Source organism: Thunnus thynnus, chromosome 19, assembly GCF_963924715.1.
Source record: "Thunnus thynnus chromosome 19, fThuThy2.1, whole genome shotgun sequence".
NCBI classification, from domain to species: Eukaryota; Metazoa; Chordata; class Actinopteri; order Scombriformes; family Scombridae; genus Thunnus; species Thunnus thynnus.
Window position 1 is genome coordinate 10,966,535 of NC_089535.1, and position 20,313 is coordinate 10,986,847.

General features: G+C 38.1%; 1 protein-coding gene across 1 annotated transcript; it reads left to right on the forward strand.

The window, feature by feature from the left end:
- Positions 1–1,104: 1,104 nt before the first annotated feature.
- On the forward strand, positions 1,105–19,645 carry ntrk2b (neurotrophic tyrosine kinase, receptor, type 2b). Its single transcript, XM_067573746.1, has 16 exons — positions 1,105–1,804; positions 3,956–4,030; positions 4,112–4,183; positions 4,274–4,342; positions 4,434–4,585; positions 4,755–4,891; positions 7,028–7,160; positions 7,663–7,968; positions 8,355–8,428; positions 8,873–8,972; positions 10,076–10,264; positions 11,488–11,618; positions 11,759–11,931; positions 12,825–13,065; positions 14,740–14,898; positions 16,311–19,645. Exons 1-16 carry the CDS (start codon positions 1,608–1,610, stop codon positions 16,494–16,496), a joined length of 2,394 nt encoding a protein of 797 aa, XP_067429847.1. The 5' UTR covers positions 1,105–1,607; the 3' UTR covers positions 16,497–19,645.
- Positions 19,646–20,313: the final 668 nt, after the last annotated feature.

The following is a 20,313-nucleotide window of genomic DNA, read 5'->3' on the forward strand; positions in this document are numbered from 1 at the left end:
GACATTGTCCGCGCTATTTGTAAAAAGCAAGTCACCATAGCGACACTAACCATCCAGGCTGTGTCATAGATCATGTGTCCTAGCTGAGTATGCCTCCTCATTATGAGTGAAATTTAGGAATCCACTGGTAAACAGGATTTATTTGATCATTTGGAAACATATTAACACCTTGATGTTTAGCACTGCACAGTAATCCTCAAAGGACTGAGAATAGAGGGCTTAAATTACATTTCTATGCCCAGTTTATGACATTAACATTTAAGAACAATTGTGTTTAAATTGTGACACATTAATATATATATATATATATATATATATATATGTGTGAGTGTTTATTTGTGAGTGGGCACCCTTAAATATTGTTGACAAATACTTTAACCCTAAATCTAGGGTGATGTCATGAGATGTCTCCAACTTTAATCAAAATATAGTCTGTCCCTATTCAAAGAAAATCTTTACACGTGCTTACAGTGTTTTATACTTTATATTTTTATGTAATAATCTGGCAAAATTAATGGAAAAGTAGAAGTATTTCTTTGGAAACATAAATAGAGTTATTGGGAGAAGGGAAAAATCTAACATCATATCATTTTTTTCCTATTCTTGCCCCTATATCGTGCACTGATCACTGACTGGAGTGAGACCCATTTGAAGCTTGCAGACATAGTATAGGTAATTATTTTTCATAGATGCACCCCGTCTTGTGCGTCAACCGTACGTCACACTATAGGCCTAATGGCCAACCGTACAACAGTGCTCCAATGCATGGCTTCAGAGTAACTAAGACAGATCACAACACAGGAGTTTATACATCCATATATTGTTGTTGTGCCCACCACACACATGGCATTTGACCCGCAACTGGCCACTTGGGCACCCTAATAGGCTAAAACTGCAGCTGCTTATGTTAAGGTTTTGTTGAATGATTAAAAAAAAATAACAAATCCCTAAACAAATTCCTATAAATACAACTTGTTATAAATAAATCTCCAGGGTACCATCGCAACCGTCTCCCCTATAAACTCAATCCCAGTGATGGCTGTTTTTGGGGGGGTGGGGGGGTTGGGGGGGGGGACGCGCTCGTCCTCGGCGATAATCGATAGACGGATGCAGGTAGCCTTCCTCCCCTACACACGCAGCATCACCACGCATCCTTACTCCACTGTGCAGTTTCTCTTTTCCTCCCCATCACCTCACATATGAGAAATCGCTCGTTGGGGGGGCCCCCTGCCTATTGATCTCTAAACATCTGGAACACCTCATATTTGTTTTACAAGCCAGGGAGGCGAACAGTCTGTGCCCGAGATAGAGGAGTGAGACAGCAGCAGCAGCAGCAGCAGCACCAGGACGGACCACTTGACACCTTGCTTCACGGCATCGATATGCAGTAGTGTGATACCAGCTCTGCGGAGACGGGAAGGCCAGTCCATGGCATCTTGATATTAAAACCGTGGGCTCTGCGCATTCCTGACCGACGGCGTAGTCTCCCTTTTTTTTCCTGCGGAGTCGAAAGGATTAACTTGGCCAGATAAAGGCGGTGAGGGAGGAAATCTTAACAATAATTCAATTTGACCAGATTCTGTTTGGGGGGATTCATTGGACCTGCGATGGACTCCAGCGCGGGGGAATATGGCATGGCTCGTCTTGGATTGTTTTTGGTTTTGATGGGGCTGTGGAGATTTAGCGATGCTTGCCCCCAATCCTGCACTTGCAGCATCTCAAGGATTGTTTGTATTGATTCCGTACCGGGGATCGAGGATTTCCCTGTCCTCATGTTAGATGACATGGAAAACATCACCGAGATGTAAGTGTATGAAAATGATCGTGCAGACAGCTTGTGAACTTATTAGGATGCAATGCGTAAAGAACTACCCTCGATCGTGGGTCGCAATAATACCCAAGTGTTAGGATTATAATAATGATTGAGGTAATAATATCAGCGGCAGCAATATTAATAACAGCAGGCCTGGCGTTATTTCCCTCTGTGGATTAAAGATCAATAGAAATCTGTCCTCCACGCTTAATGTCAAACACTATTTTTTTTTTTTTTATTATAACCAGTGGATTTGTCAGATCATGAAGCATAGTGTGCGTGTGTGTGCGTGTGTGTATGTGTGGTGGAGATGGGGATTGCGTGTGCCACTGACGGTGTGTGTGTGTGTTTGTGTGTGTGTGTGTGTGTGTGTGTGTGTGTGTGTGTGTGTGTGTGTGTGTGTGTGTGTGTGTGTGTGTGTGTGCGTGCGTAATGGTCGTGAGAGTGCGCGTCAAGCTTATTTGGATTAGTCGGTGTTTCCTTTACAAAACAGCTCCAGAGGTAGTGATGGAGTAAATGTTTAGGCCCAGCGCAGCCTTTGAGGTGTTAATTCGGCTTTTTGGGCGGCGGTGTGATATAGCCTCAATATTTCCAAATTACCACATTGTTGACAGATTACACATGAGATCACATCAGTTGTATACAGCCGGCGATAAGCTACCCACAGTTATGTAGCCTTATCTGCGTCAGTGTGTAGGCCTGTGTCGGAGTGTACCTGCTACAACCCTGCACAAGTGTACAACTGCATGGCACCCACTGGAGAATGGAGGGGAGACTGGGTGAGTTTTCTGAGGCAGACAGACTGGAACTAGGTGTCACATCGACCTATAGGCGTCTGCTGTAGTTGTTAAAGCATTATTAATCTTTTCTTCATTTTTGAAATTAAAAGAAGCCTCGTAGTAGCCTCCACCTTGTGAATTTTATCCAGTTTGTCTGAGGTGGAATCATTTTCAGAGAGTAAAATGTGCAGGTTTGACAAGTAAATTCAGTATTTATCACATTTGTAATATTGAGGGGAAAAAAAGTATTGGACTTGTCAAGTGCACCTTCTAAAAATCTATCCATGGATTTAGAAATTCCTGGGGATACAGACTCTTTAAATTAAACAGTGATTGTTGAAATTACTGCAACTTGTAATATAACAATCTGCAGTTATTGTCAAATTGATTTACAGGTTATTACCTACACATAGTAACACTATAGACAACAAGATCTAAGTTGTTAATCTTTTCTGATGCTGTGAAAGGTTTGTTTACTTCATCAGTGCATTGTAATGATCATTCAAGAAGCTCAAAAATGTTATTTTTCATTTAAAACTCAACCTGTAATTCTTATAGTAAAAAAAACAAAACACATTTAAATCATTCACATTTGCTACTTTGCGCTGTCAAGCCCTTGAAAATACTAGAATTTCGTAAAATATATAATGTAGTTTTGTCCTCATAACATTTTGGAATTTAAGTTCTGATTTGTGTTTTCAAAAGTGAATCAAGGTTTATTGATTATTGACTGTCTCTTGCCAAGATGGCAGATAATATATTTTATAATTGTTTATTGGTGTAATTTTACCCTAAAACAAACAAAAAAAGGAACAGAATTCATTGCAGTTGTGCCATCATGGAGGCAAAAAAGTGAGTATACTTTGAGTTTTATTAAAAACAGACATTATTTTTTTATGTAATAAATAAAAGTAAGTTGTCATCTCTGTCACTCATTATACTTCCAGTGTGCAAATACATGCTGTTGTACTGGTCCACATTATAATGAAAAATCAAATGTGCTGCAGACCAAAACTCCCTCACTGAAGGAATATGACAGCTGTGTTGGCAGTGTTGTACATATAAGACTTAGCTGACTATATCTACAAAATGAAGATGTCACAGATGAAAACAACAATCATGCTATTTGGTTTCATAAAATACACAAACACAACCGAATGTCTTGTTTAACACTGCCATTGTGATTATACATATAAGAAAAAACATACAGATATACTATAGTTTCAGTTATTCAGTTATTCTCCAGAGCTTCTAACCCTGCATCCACTTCCAGACCAACTTTCCAACACTTATGGCTTCAAACTTTACATTACATGAAGGATGTGCGTAACTTCACTAATTGTTTTTTCTTATTTCTTGACAGATACATTGCTAATCAAAACAGACTGTTTGAAATCAATGACAACAGTTTGAGATACTACATAAACCTCAGAAACCTGTAAGTTTCATATGGTATGTTTTTAGTTTCACATCAAAGTGGAATATATTTTTAATAACTCTACATTTTACCCTCCAACAGAACAGTGATGAAGACCAGATTGACTTCTATATCATCAGATGCATTCTTCAACAATACAAGACTTCAATATGTGTAAGAAGCCTCTTAAAGACGCTCTTTAGTTATTTCATTGTTGTTCACGTGAGTAGTTGGATTTTGATTGTTTGTTTTTTTTCCTTTTAGAAATCTCAGAGACAATAACCTATCAACACTGTCATGGAAGACATTTCAGAACTTTAACGTAACCTATTCGTAAGTGTCGTGTGTATGTAAAGTTGTCAGTACAGCTCTCTCCATGTGTGCAACCACAGAGTTTCTCATATGCTGTGTTTTTATTTTCTAGTCTCCTCCTGTATGGAAACCCTCTGGATTGTGTTTGTGAGAATTTGTGGATCAAACTGAGGCTCCAAGAAGAAATTGAGAATCAAGACCTGAAATGCATAGATGACAGAGGATTATCAAGGGCCATTGCCACTCTCACCCCACCGGACTGCGGTAACGTGAAACCATGTTATAATAAGCAACGCTGTGTATCTGATATTGAACATTTAGAGAGGTCATTGCCTAAGACCGAAAAGAGAGAAACAAAGACAGACACAAATCTATGTTAAGTTTTATATATCTAGTCAGTTGGTAAATTTAACTGTTTGCTTGTTTCTCACAGTGGTTCCCCAAGTAGAGGTCGACCCCACAATTGTGACCGAGATGGAGGGGGGTAATGTTCAAGCTGTGTGCAGGGCCTCAGGCTCCCCTACTCCTGAGATCCTGTGGAACCTTGATATGATTTCTACCCACTACACGGTGAGCTGGCCTATACATTTTAGCTTCCTGTTTAAACCTTTGGTACAGGTCTATTATTCTGGGCTCCTGATTTTTTAAGGTTTTGCTCTTCAAGTGGAGTGGAAGAGATGAGGAATCTTGGGAATGGGATGCCTATGGTCAAAAAATAATATCAGATGAGCTCCAATGAAGTTTCAAAGCTACTTCTGTACAGTAAGATGAAGGTCATATTAGAGCTGTAGACTTGAGACTTGAGTTAGGCTTCAATCATAAGTTTGGTGATACTCTGTAGTTTTGTTTTTCTTAACAAATGCCATGAAAAGACCCAAACCAAATAACAAATTAATCCTACTAACAAGTGCTGTGTGTGTAGCCAAAGCCTGATATAGCGTATTCCTCTTTGCCATAGAGCTCAATTGTTGTCAAAACCTATTAAAACATATCAGTGAGCCACACCATTGCACTGGGTGACTTGTCCCTTCATTATCATGAATATCATAATTTATTTTGAGGGAGTCCCATGTACAGCACCCTGCTGCCATAAATACTCACCAGGGCACCAAATGTGTATTAATCCATATTATTTACTCCTGTTTGAGTAATGTTTGCTAAAAACTACAGAGCCCACCTGTTTTATGAAATAACTTAGCCTTTTTTAGAAATGAAACTATATATTTGTAATCTATATTTGTAATCTGTTTTAAAGAGTTACCTCTTACTAAACCTATGGACTCACAGCTATGTGCAAAAGCAGGGAAGGGAAGTCAGTATCGAGAGATGGACTAAAACATTGTTGATTTTAGTCTTTTCAGGATCTGTTGATAATAAAAAAATATATAGAATATGACTAGGTTTATCATTTAAGTCACAAAAATGAGGTATTGACACTTAACTTGGACTTGACTACTTGACTGCTGTAAGACTAGCACGGGGCTTGAGACTCGAAAGCAAAAACATCCAAGTCCACGCCACATAGCTTGGATATGTAATTATTAGGCCTTTTCTTTGAGAGGTCTCAGCTGTGTAAAAAACACTTCTAACACAAATTTGAAAGAAAAGTGTTCAAATCATTTATTGGTCAACATTCAGAGACCTTAACTCTTTCAATTTACTAGCAATTTGCTTATCAAGACTTGAGACTTACCCTCAAGGGCCTGAGACTCAATCAAGATGAGACTATCAACTGACTAGAAGCTAGACCCAAAATACTTAAAAACAACCGTGGGTTCAGTAGGCAAACACCTCCAAATATGTTCTTTTGAATTGATTTTAAACTGGATATTATTACTATTAATTATATGTGGATATTGTTACATTTTTTTTATATTGAGTTGTCAATGTTTAAGTTGGTTTGGTCAAGTCATTCATACTATACCACTTGGAGAGGCAGAAGCTAGGACATTTCAACCAATTATCATTTAGCTATCTATTACTTCAACTGCTTTGTTCATTACCTTTGAGTAACTATTTCAACTATTACATTTAGCTTATTATTTCAACTGTTCACTTTTAGCCAACTACTTCAACCGTTCATCAATTACTTTTAGCTAACTACGTAAACTGTTTATCCATTTTAGCCATCTACTTTAAATTTATCCTTTACTTTTAGCCATTTACTTGTTTATCCATTACTTCAACTGTTAATCAGTTACTTTTAGCTAACTACTCCAACTATTTATCAATTACTTTTAACAAACGATTTCAACTGTTTATCAGTTACTTTTAGCTAACTGCTTAAACTGTTTATCTTTTACCTTTAGCAAATGACTTCAATTGTTTATCCATTGGCCAACTACTTCAACTGTTTATCCACTACTTCAACTGTTAATAAATTACTTTTAGGAAACTACTTCTACTGTTAATCCATTAATTTTAGCGAACTGTTCCATTACTTAGCTAACTATTTTAACTGTTTATTTGTTTAACTAAGCTATTTCACCATTGATCCATTATTTAGCTATGTATTTCTTACCCTCTCTGCTTGCCTGCTAACTACTTTCCATGCAGTATCAATTGCATCATGGTGCGTGTTTAAAACTGACTGTTTGGTGGGAGGTGGGAGCCTTTTGTAGCTGGTAGTTATTGAACATATACTAAATATCAGCATTATACCAATTTTACTACTGTATAATACGAGTACTAATGCCATGTTTACAGATTGATCCTTTGGATACGGAGAGCAGCCTCACCTTGTCAGGCCTGTCTCCTGGTGATAATGGCAAGGTGATCGTATGCAGTGCTGAGAACGTGGTTGGTCAGATGGAGGCCTCCCTTCAGCTGAATATTCTCTGTAAGGGCTCTCACTTTTCTGTTATCATCGACTGTAAATGTTAACCAGCTACAGCATACATATTTAGAAAATATATTTTCATCTATAAGTTTAATTAGTCTAATTTCCCCTGAGGTTAACCTCTAAATGACCTCCTCTAGACTGTTTTTCCAGTGGAAGCAGAAGGCTCCTCAGTTTGTTATCATTATTGTCTCTCAGCAGATCTTATTGACTCTCCATGTTTCCTGTCTATAACTCTTCCTCCTGTGAAGCTCCTCGTGCCTTGCTGTACTCCTCTGCTTGTTTAATGCCGCATTTTTCCTCATTCTCCTCTTCCATGTTTTCCTGATGTCACTGTTCAAATGTTGTGTGACCAGTCTCTCTTCTCTTCCCCATACTTTAATCCCCAACTGCATCTCCTCTCTAAGCCCATAAATGTTGCTTTTCCTACTGGCTTTTCCTCCTGGTGTTTATTTCCTATCATCCCGTGATTACTCTTCCTCTACTGTTGCCTCCGTGTCAGTTGCCCCCACCATCCAGCAGCTGCTGGGGCCAATGCGGGACCACCACTGGTGCATCCCCTTCAGTGTGACGGGGAACCCCAAGCCTGAGCTGCAGTGGTACCACGAGGATGAGCCTCTCCAGGAGCAGGACTACATCCGCACCATGATCCACGAGTCCAATGAGAGCGAGTACCACGGCTGCCTGCAACTGGTCAACCCCACGCACATCCACAATGGCGTGTACAGGCTGGTGGCAAAGAATGAGTACGGCCAGGACGACAAGAAGGTCTCTGCCCAGTTCATCGACCCGCCTTACAATCATACAGGTCTCAATAAGTTGTCTTTTCTACAGGGTTCATTCATTAAGCAGATCATTTCTGAGGCTGGTTTCTGTTTTATGACGCTAACATTAAGATTTTTTTTTCTTTTTAGAAGACCCCCTCTACTACTGTAAGTAATGATTCAATTTTATAAAACCAACAATAGTCATACTTGCTTGCTTGATAATAATTGCATGAATAGTTATAAATTTAAATGAAACTCTTACCTTTGTTCCATGATGTCCCCTCTTTTGGTCTGTGCCTGCATCTTTCTTCTGCCCAGACACTACTGGTAGGTGTTTCATTGCACAGGGTTACACACATATAGCATGACACTCATCTGTCAGAACCACAAAAAGACAAAATCAGTTGTAATATTTTTGAATGTTAAGACAAGCATTTTGATGGATTGGATTTTGTGTTTTTTTCAGACTCACCACCCCCTCCATTGGATGACAGTGTTGCAGTAAGTGATCTTCATCAGTCCTTACCATCTTAAACAGTGGTTCCCAATTTTTTGACTTGTGGCCTCTTAAAGAAAGCAATATGTTTACTTATTACCCCTTGTCACAGGTTGCAAATGTCTACCAGCTGTAACCAGTTCAACGAAAAGTTTTGTTTGAATCATTTTTTAAAAGGCCTGAAATGCCTAAAATTGTCTAGTAATTCACAACGAAAAGTAAACAATTAGAGGAAAGTCTGAAAAACTTAAAATAATTTGGTGTAGTGTAAATATGTTTTTTTTTTTCTACTTTTCTATCCTGTAATAATCTCACGACTCCTCGGATTTAATTTGCGGCCCTGTGTGGGGATCCTGGCCACCAGGTTGGGAACCACTGATCTACAGATGTCAGACAGTTTTTGTTGACAGCAATGTTTCAAACAATCTTTTTTTATTTCCCTTTACCAGGTGTATGTAGTTGTGGGAATCGCAGGGGTCGCTTTGACCGGCTGTGTTCTGATGGTGATCATTCTGAAATATGGAAGAAACTCCAAGTTTGGTATTAAAGGTGAATGAATTTTCATCAATCGCGAGAGTTGACTCGGTAACATTGTACTTGACTGCCAGCCCTCAACCCCCCACCTCATTCAACATTTAATCAGCAGTATATAAACAGTTAATAATTGTTTTATAACATACTATAATGCAGTGTGGTATTGTATTATGTGAGGACATTTAAGCATAGATTTAAGCATTTAAGCATAGATTTTGTTATATACATTTTAAGTGTTCTTAACAGTTCTTAATGAAGCATCCATGACTAGTGTATAAACAGTTATTGAAAGCTTGATTACATTGTATATTGTAGGTGTATGATTACACACAAACAAATTGTTACAGTGTGTTATAAAGTATTTATTAACTGTTATTAACTTTAAATACATAACAAAACTGTTTATAGTATAGTTAATTACTTATTCCTTTTCATTTCGGGCACCACAAGGCACCGCTATCTTCCAGTAAGACATTTACGGTATGAAAACAACAGAACAAAAATATTTAAAACGTTATAAGTTCTTCTGTGTACTTTCAAATAACATATTTATGAGAAAAAAATGTAAGATTATAAATGTTTTCAAAACTCATGAAGACAACTGTGCTATATTATGTTATTAAGCATTCATTAACTGTTAATACACTAGTTATGGATGCCTCATAAGAGGAGTAATATTTGACAAATAAACACTTGAAATTCCCTTATATCTGCTTACAATCACATTATAGTTAATATATACTGCTTATAAATGCCAAATTAAGTGTTACTGATGACTCAAAGCTCATTGCAGTTTACATTATATCATTGTAAAAATGACTATGAATGAATGTACTGAGTTGAGGGCTCTAATGCTGATTCAGGTGGACATCTGCTCATCACCATGTTCTTCTGATATCTTTTTTGTCACTACACAAAGCTGTATTTACAAGTCCCTCTATCTTTTTTCCCTCTCACCCTCCTCCTCGCCTCCTCCTCCTCTCCCTCCTCCACTATGACCACAATCTTTCCTGTTTGCTTTTGATCTTCGTATCTCTTCAACCTGCTACCACCACCCTCCACTTCTTCTCCGCTCATCTCACTCTTCCCTCTTCTCCTCCTCCTCTGTGGCTCCCTAGGCTCCTCCTCAGTCATCAGCAATGACGATGACTCCGCCAGCCCTCTTCATCACGTCTCCAATGGCAACAACACCCCGTCGTCCTCGGAGATGGGTCCAGACGCAGTGATCATTGGGATGACAAAGATTCCTGTCATTGAGAACCCACAGTACTTCCGCAACTCTGGCAGCATGCTGAAATCTGACACGTGTGAGTTACTGCCTCGCTCGACAAACGTCTGGTAACCTGGACCTTTTCTGATAAATCCATGCAGGGATCACTGCTGGACGCTGTATTTATTGTCAGCATCCTGCTGCATTGTGATAGTGATTCCTGCTCTGTGGTGCGACTGGACAGTTAGCCTACAGATGATGTTCAGAAACACAACCTTGTTTACAGAAGGTTCAACTCAGCAGAGTGAACGCTTCTCGCTTTGAGACACACAAATGCATGCAGTTTATAAAATGTTTGAAACATTTTAATAAGTGCTGAAACAATTCTAGTCAATTCTTTAATCAGTTGATTAAAAAAAATCAACAATTTTGATGATTGTTGCTGTTTTCCAGCTCTTCAAATGTGAGGGTTTGCTACTAATATGCACCTGTTTATATAATTGTAAATTGAATATCATTGAGTTTTGAACTGTTCACCAGACAACTCAAACAAATTGAAGACATCATCTTGACTCTGGGAAATTGTGAAATTATATATATATACATATATATATTTTATACGTAAATTATTAATTGGTTAATAAAACAAGTCCATAATGAAAATCATCTTTATTGCAGCCTTTTAAAATACATGGTTATTATTTGTGGGAACATAAAAAACTCCCATACATGTGAACACAGAACATCCAAAAAATAATAACAATAACCACAGTCATAAATTAAATTAAATACAAAGCAGTTTTTTCTTTAAAAGTACACAATGAAAGAATGTATATACATTTAAAGGAGTATACTCAGCAGTGTACATTAGACACGACCTATTAGTTCTAACCATGAAAAAATTCAGTACAGGGATCCAAATCTTCTCAAAACACCTTCTTTCTCTCAACCACAAACCATACCTACTGTAGATACAGAATCTATTTTCCACTCTCGTGAGATTTACTTTTTTGCAATAATTATTCCAAACAAAACAACCATTTTTTCATACTTATTGGCCAAAGATAAGGAGCTTGTTACTCCAAGGATGACTATAAGAGGACAGGGTTCCCAATGCTTCCCAAAAGCCTTGGAGGAACAATGAAAAAAGGTTTTACAATATGTGTATAGTTCACTGCATGACCAGAGAGACTGAATTTTCCTGATAATAATCTAAACCTCACTCCAGTGGAGACAAAACGTGTTTTACATACACCAAAATTCAGACTAAAAACATGCACACGCGCCTTTGAGATTGATTTGTCTTATTCTGTCTCAAAGTCGTCCAGCATATCAAGAGACACAATATTGTACTGAAGAGGGAGCTGGGAGAAGGAGCGTTTGGGAAGGTCTTTCTGGCTGAGTGCTACAACCTGACACCAGACCAGGAGAAGCTCCATGTGGCAGTCAAGGTACAGATCAGGAAGCCGCTCGCCCAAACAATCAATGCACTTGTCATTCAGTTAGTGAATTCTATTGACTAGACATACATTCTTGTAGATAATGCTTCTCACGTTGTGTCTCTTGTCTTTGTGTCTTTGCTTTGCGTCAGACTCTAAAAGAGGCCAGCGAGAGTGGCCGGGCGGACTTCTACAGAGAGGCTGAGCTTCTCACCAACCTGCAACACGAGCACATCGTCACTTTCTACGGAGTGTGTGTGGAGAGCGACCCGCTCATCATGGTGTTTGAATATATGAAACATGGTGACCTAAACAAGTTCCTTAGGTAGGATCATTTAGATCAATATAAATCTCTATGACATGTGTTAACGGAATAGTTAGACATTTTGGGATATACACTTATTTTCTTTCTTGCTGAGAGATAGATAAGAAGAGATGATGCAACTCTCAAAAATATTTGTCCATTATGACACTACAGCCAGCAGCCGGTTAGCTTATTTTAGCATGAAGACTGGAAACAGCTAGCCTGGCTCTGTCCAAAGATTTAAAAAATGCCCAGCAGCATCCCTAACATGTTATATCTCATTTGTCTAATTTGTTTAATCAGTTCAAAAACTAAAGTGTAAAAATGACAAGTTGAAGTCTTGTGGGGAGTTATGTGCCAGACTATTTCTTGGACAGGAGCATTGATTTTGTCACCATGAGGTCGCCAGGCAACCTGCAGAGACTCAAGAAAGTCTCTGCTTTCAGCCAGTAAATTGTCTTGCGCATAATCCCCCGTAAAACCACAACTTGTCATTTTTACACTTTGGTTTTTGTACAGATTAAAGAAATAAGATATAACATTTTATTTGTGAGCCATAGAGGTGCTGGTAGACAGATTTTGTTACTGTTGGAGAGATCCTAGCTAGCTGTTTCCACATTTTTCCAGTCTTTGTGCTAAGCTAAGCTAACCAGCTGCTGGCTGTAGTTTCATTGTTTATGTACAGATATGAGAGAAGTAGCGACCTTTTTCAACTCTCAGCAAGAAAGTGAAGACGTGTATTTCCCAAAATGTCAGTGTGCACTGTACATGGAAAGTAGTTTTGGACGATATAATGATTTATTTTGTAAAATGACAGAAATTTGTGCACTGGTAGAAATATTTACTTTTTGTGATGAAATTGTAGTTGTAATTTAGTTATTACTGAAGCCCTGACTAAGTGTTCTTTGGTGCAGGTCCCATGGTCCTGATGCAGTGCTAATGGCAGACGGTCAACACAGTATCCTGGTGGAGCTCACCCAGTCCCAGATGCTGCACATTGCCCAACAGATTGCTGCTGGCATGGTCTACTTGGCCTCCCAACACTTTGTCCACAGAGACTTGGCTACTAGGAACTGCCTGGTAGGAGAAAACCTGCTGGTCAAGATAGGAGACTTTGGCATGTCCAGAGATGTTTACAGCACAGACTACTACAGAGTGAGTCCAAAGAATTTCTGCTAATTTTCTCACCTTATCTTACCCCCAGTCGACATAAAGGACATACACTCACAACCTTCTCATATACACACAGAAATATGGAAATGTACCCACATACGCACAGTCTCAAATATGTAATTAGAATTTTATTCCAGTTTTGGTCTGAAATAACTGCAGCTGCAGAAATGACAATTTTTAACCAGAGGTATTTTATCTTTTTTTAATACCATTTAAATGCAAATACTATAATCTGCATAAAATTACTGTTTCTATGGTAATAAGGGCCAACAGTGCAAAAATGCATGGGCAGTTTTTCTTTTTCCTTGGGCAAGGAGTTAATACTTCTGTTCAATCTGCATGAACACACCATCATGTTAAACTATGCAGGAGTTAATATGTGTGAGAGCATGTCCACAAAAATGGTATGAGCCATTGATAGTCTTTGACTGTAACACACAGAGAAGATTACTTATTTTAATAAGGGCCCTTTGCTACAATATAGGCCAATGACAAAAAAAAAAATGATGTTGAGGAGCAGATGGATGTATTTTATCCCCTCATTGTTTTTGTCTCAGATCCCAGGTTGAATCCCACAGTGCCCTCTGCTGCCTGAAGCCGAGTCAGAAATCTAAACACACAAACGCAGCTCCGAGATGCATTTGCCTGCATCAGATAAGATCACCATAAAGAGCACCTGTCACCAACTCCTGATATCACGTGTTTTTATCAAATAGAAAGCGAAAGCATTATCACAGCTTACAATAAGAAACTCTCTCATCTGCTGTAATGCTGCCTTCATTTTGCAAACATAGGGAATCTTTTAATAAATTAGATTAGCCAATAAAAATCAATAAAATGGCATTACGTTAGTGAACATTTGGTTTAGATTCATATGGAATTACATTTGTTCACCAATGTTGACTTGTTACTTATGTGGTGTACCTGAACAGGTGATGTATAATAAACACAAGTTACAAGTAAAACTACAATGATTAATCAGCAACTATTTTGATAATTAAATAATTGTTTTAATTATTTTTAAAGCAAAATTATTTATGGTTTTCTTTGTCTTCTGTGATGGTAACTGAATGTCTTTGGGTGTTGGACTGTTGGTCGGACAAAACAAGAATACGAAGACACCAACCTGGGCTACAGGAAGTTATATATTTGGCATTTTATTAATCACAGCCCTAGTTGCACGTACTCTTGTTGCTGTAATTGAGAAGCTTTTAAATATTCTTTTTTATTTACTCTTGCAGAGCAGATTCTTGATGAATTGTTGCACTTTTAGAAAGACACAGTATTAAAGAGTAGACTACAATAATGCTGTTAGTTTCCCTCGTACAGCGTTCTAATAAAACTGTAACAAAGACACAATTGGTGTCATCGTTTGACAGATTATATTAATGTTCAAATTGTTACTGAAATAGGAATCTGGATGCCATATTTGGTATAAACCCTTGAATTGGTTTAAATGAGTAATGGTGGTGTTTCTGTTGACGTTGTAATGGCTAGACATCATTTAGTTTTACTCATATGTGTATGAACATGACTGAGGACTGTGTTACAGTAGAAATACCCCAGTAACACAGTCAGTCTAACCAGCACCTGTTTAGTCTTCAGCAGGCTTTGGTGTGTTGGTTTCTGATAGAGATTGTTCTCTTCTCTCTGCAGGTGGGCGGTCATACGATGCTGCCGATCCGCTGGATGCCCCCAGAGAGCATCATGTACCGACGGTTCACCACGGAGAGTGACGTGTGGAGCCTCGGCGTGGTGCTGTGGGAGATCTTCACCTACGGCAAGCAGCCCTGGTACCAGCTGTCCAACAATGAGGTCAGAGACACTTAAATATTACACATATTCACCAAGTTGGAAACTTTAAAAAGCCATTAAAAATGAGGGGTATGTGACACAGAACATAATACAGACAGAAATGATGAAGACTAACACTCTGAATAATCACAATTTTAAACTATTCCATAGTTTGTTCAAATTTCAACAGAACCAAGACAGGAAATTATTCTATTTGGACTGAAAAGTTATCAAAGTTTGAGCCAGTTACTAGAAAAATTGTCCTTTGTATCTTGGCAATATTTACCTAATCTATTGAAAGTAATTTGACAAACAGAGAACATGTGGTGAATGACCTTTAATAAATGTTATTAATTTATCTTAAAATGGAATTTTACACATGAATGTCAATGTGCTCACCATGTTTTGTAGTACCGTACTTTTGAAACCAGTTGTATAATGTCTTCTTTGGCTGAGAAAATAACCCTGGTGATGTCATCAAGGTTGAAGACAACAATTTCTCTCATCTTTTTATTGAGGTTCTGATATTTAACTGTAATATAATAATGTGACTGAAGTACAAACAGAACCATATTTTTCCACCAAAACAACTTTATTAAACATAACAACACAGCAGCCATGACATGACTACATACACTCACAAAAAAAAAAAAAAGCACACACTACCAGGCTGACATTAGTACAATTAAGTTGCTAAAGTCAGCCATAGCCATTTCCAGAACCATTAGTTAGGTAGAAGGAAGTCTAAAAAAAAAACCCACTGTTGGTTGCATTATGGGAAATGTAGGATCAAGTGTTTTACAAACTTGCCCCATACTAGGGACTAAAAGTCTGGATATCTCGACCTCTGGTGCTTTGAGTTTTACCACTCTTTTTTTTAATCTTGTGAGTCCCCCAACTTCATGAAGTACAATAGTAAATTGCTTTAATATTTCAGTAATTTAGTAAATCCTGTAGTATTTTATAATACAAATGAAAGGGCAAATGAGAATGAACCTATACAGCAAGAAATTACAAAACCAAAAAAAACAGGGAACTGACTTTTTTCAGATCTGTTTCTCTGATTGTGCTTTTCTGAAAATTATCTTTTTGTCTTTCTTTAATTTCATCTTAATTTGTATTTGTGCTTTTCCATGAGTGAAAGTGTAGCAAATGTTGCAGAATTGTCCCATTTCATCCAAAATGATGCATGCTATGTTTCCTGATGATGGTGAATTTAAAAAAAGAAGACAAATGAACAAAAAGACAAAAAAAAACAGTTTTGAGAATACTTATTTTACTACATACTACTCATTTTTTTGTTTTCAGTTTCTTTCATGTCATCTAATGGTTAATTTCATTGGTAATATTTGTAGGGAATTTGCTACACTGCACTCTTATTCAGACACCACAGCCAAACAGCAGACAATGTATTGTCACCCTGTATCCTGCAGGTCATTGAGTGCATCACCCAGGGCCGCGTGCTGCAGCGGCCCCGCACCTGTCCTAAAGAGGTGTATGACCTGATGCTGGGCTGTTGGCAGAGGGAGCCCTACATGAGGCTGAACATCAAGGAGATCCACAGCATGCTCCAGAGCCTCGCTAAGGCCTCACCCGTGTACCTGGACATACTGGGCTGACTCACCAGTGCTCGTGTATGTACTTAGCGTCTGAGAGCATGCGTGTGTGTGTGTGTGAGTGAGCCGGGGGCTTCGGTATGTGGACAGTCTGCACATGATGATGAGACGGAGAGGAGAGAAGGAAATGAAGGTTGTGTGAGTGAGTGTGTGAGCGCCTGCGTCTGTGTACAGTTCCTGGCTGTAAATGTTACTGTAAATGCTAATCGTCCGTGTCCTCATCACATTGATAAAAGCCTTAAATTTTGAGTGATTTTGTTTAGCTTTTCCTTTTTTTTAAAAAAAAAAAAAATCCATTTGCAGACTTTACAGAGGCATGTTTCACAAATGGAAACCAAAATGCATACAGGATTATGTAACGTCATCCAAACCGTCAACACACCTATATGTTAAAGGCATAAAAATAAATGAAACCCAGTAATCAGCTACATTGATTTCTGGGTTATTCTGGCTTTGTGAAGAAAAAAAAGAGGTTTTTGTCTATATTCAATGCATTAAACAATCAATGTATTCCATATTTGCTGGAAATGAACAAAGGGAAAATGTGGGAATGTGTCTCCTCTATAACGGACAATGTATAGACACAACTTTGTAGATAGAGCTTTCTCTTCTTTCAACAGTGTCACACAGAGCAGCATATTCTGTTGGAAGATTAACATGTAAGGCACAGCTGAAGCTTTTTTTTTTTTTTCTTTTATAAGTCACAGACTATTTTAATATTTGTAGAATTTATAAATGTTGATTTAAATCTGTGCTTTTTGAGCCATCTACAGAACCTTCTGCTTGTCCAAATTTTAAACATATGTGTATATTATTACACACATACGTTTAAAAAAACAGTATGAAACCCATATTCAATAGATTCTAATAGATGCCTGCGTCTGTCATATAAATAACCCAGAAAGTCCGCTGAAGGACTTCCCAATGTAAAACAAATGTTGAGGATGTAAAACACAAGGGCATATAAAATTTGACACCTGTTTTCCTTTAAATAACGCCATCGTCGTTTGTCATATTTTCTGTAAATATCATATTTTACACTAAAGGTCACGTCTTTATAAAGCAGAGTTTTAAATGTTAAAGAGTGCTTTACCCATTCCACAATCTTTTCATTTGATGTATCGAAAGCACAGAGGACGAGGACTCGCCGATGTTGAGCTGTTTGTCATTTTTTTTTGTTTTTTTTTTCATTCACCAGCAATGCTGTTTAGCAAATCCTTGTTGTTCGGTGGCCCATATCTGTGAGTGATGTGGTTCTGTGTGCACCTTCACACACAGGGTTATGAAACGTCGTGGCTGTTGATGAGAATGTGTTTAAGATTTGAGGAGAGAAGGTGAATTTATGGAGTGTCGCCTGCATTTTTGCATAAATTTCTAAGCTGGATTGAGAGGGCATTTTGATGCACTATTATATGTTAAATATACTGAGGTTTAAGCGTGGGACTCCTTTTTCAGCACTTTTTTTTGTGTGAACTGACGTTGATTATTGTTTGTTTGTTATTTATTTACATTACAAGAGTGTACTTTGAATCTTAGATTCTATATAGGCGGCTAAGTGAAAGGCGGTGAAGCACATTTGTACAGACAGAGGACCTAAATGCTTGAAAAATGGTTAGTTCATTTCCTGAATTATCATCAATAGGCTGTTTTTTTTATTATTTTAAAAAAAGAGGCTAAAATATTAATGCAGTTGACAAATACAAGTACACACTCCTGTATTCATCTTTGCAAAAACAGCTACAGTTACTCCCTCATAATAACCATCATGTATTTCCATATGGAGGCATAAATCGGTACAGCTCTTTGCTGAGACAATAAGTTATGTTAAGTGCACTTTGTAGCGTAACTTAACCCCCCCATGAATGCACAACCTGAGCCGCTGTGCTCAGCACTGACCACTCTCCACTTCAACCCGACTGCACTCAGTAACAAAAAAGAAAAAAAAAACATTTCACCTTTGCTATGCTGGCCATGACTGAAGCAACTTTGACACAAATGACTGAGTTTCCGTGTCCCTCTATGTTTTTATTTGTCAGTTCTGTATAATAGTCACGTGTCTGCTGTACATATAATTGCTGTCCATTCTGTACAGTTCTGATATTTGTCTATATGAATAGTAGGCTATGTTTAATAGTATAATCTGTTTTAAGCAGGTATCATGTCAAAACTGTGTGACATCTATTGAAGACAATGTGTTATGGGCCACTGGCAATACATACTATATGTAAATACAATTTTATTTGTGCTACATTGTATAATTTCCTTGTGCTTGTTCATAATACCAGTGAGAATACAATCCTTTTTTGGCGACTTTTGATCTGCAGAGGACTTTCTTTGAACAATGTGTTTTTCTCTGAAGAAGAAGAAGGAGAAGAAGAAGACGAAGAAGAAGAAGAAGAAGAAGAAGAAAAAAAGAAAAATGATCTCCTCTTTTCCTCTCCACTGTGATGGGGAGCTTACACAGAGGCTGTTTGAGACGCTGTCTGCCCGCAGGAGGACCGTATAGACTCTGGATCTGATAAAACATCAGGATCTCTCCTTGCTGCCTGACAGGCGTCCCAGCAGACGTGTGGCAGATGGCGAGGAGGTCAAAGGTCATCTCCTGGCCAACTGCACCACTCAACCTCTGACTGACTGTAGCCTATTTTGATCCTCTTTCAGATGAATAACTGTGACTTTGCATCATGAATAGTATATTATTTTGAATGTAATCTAGAAGGGTCGGGACCTTTTTTGAATGTAATCTATCTTGAGGGGTGGGGGGGGGGGGGTTAATGATTTTTTTTGTAAATATATGGTAAAAGAAAAAAAGATTACAGTTTTCATTCCTGTGCAGATAACAAATTTTACTTACTGTGTGAATACAAAGAGAAGATGTGTGTGTGTGTGTGTGACTAATGTCTCTGAGATGGTGTGTGTGTGTGCATTTGCGCATACATCTGTATGCAAGAGTGTGTGTGTGTGTGTGTGTATGTATGTGAGTGTGTGTGTGTGTGTGTCTGTGCTCTCCTGGCAGATTTAATCCTGCTTTAATCAGCCAGTTCTATCAATCAATCCAATGCTTTGTGCATCATGTGAGTAGCTTATCCACAATTAATGGAGATGTTCCTTGTGATACTGTGCATTTAATAAAGGTGGTATGTCTTACAATACGCTGTGTGCTATCAGCTTTCTTTATGTTTCCAATTCATAACGTTTGGAAGTACAATTTCAAGCAAGTGTGGACATACGCTACTCACAGGGATAGTCAACATTTAGGGAAATGAGCCAATTTGCATGCTTGCCAAGTATTAGATAAGAAGATGGATACCACTTTTATATTTGTAGCTAAATATGAAGCTACAGCCAGCAGCCGGTTAGCATGAACTGGAAACAGCTATCTCTGTACCAGCATCTCACTAATTAACACATTATTCTAATTTAATTAAAACAAGTTTTTAGTGAAGTATCAATTTTACTCTTGGCAAGAGAGCAAATAAGTGTATTTCCTCTGCCTCACTTCCTCAACATTTGCCTGAATTAAATTCTTGACACAATTGAGATTGAGTCTATCATCTTTTTAAATGTATTTTTCCCAAGTATGTTTTGTTACTGGATTCCAGTCACTCTCATGTGTTTTTTCATGCAGTGATTCATTTTGTTGGATTTGGCAGAGAAACCAACAAGGAGGCTGAATTGTCTGGTTTAAAATATATTCACTTTCCAGTCAGTCAGCAAAATCCAAAAAACAAACTCCAGCTAACTTCCTACTAATTTGCCCTCACAACAAGATTCATGGACAATCTGTACACCACACATTGGCTGATTGACATGTAATGTG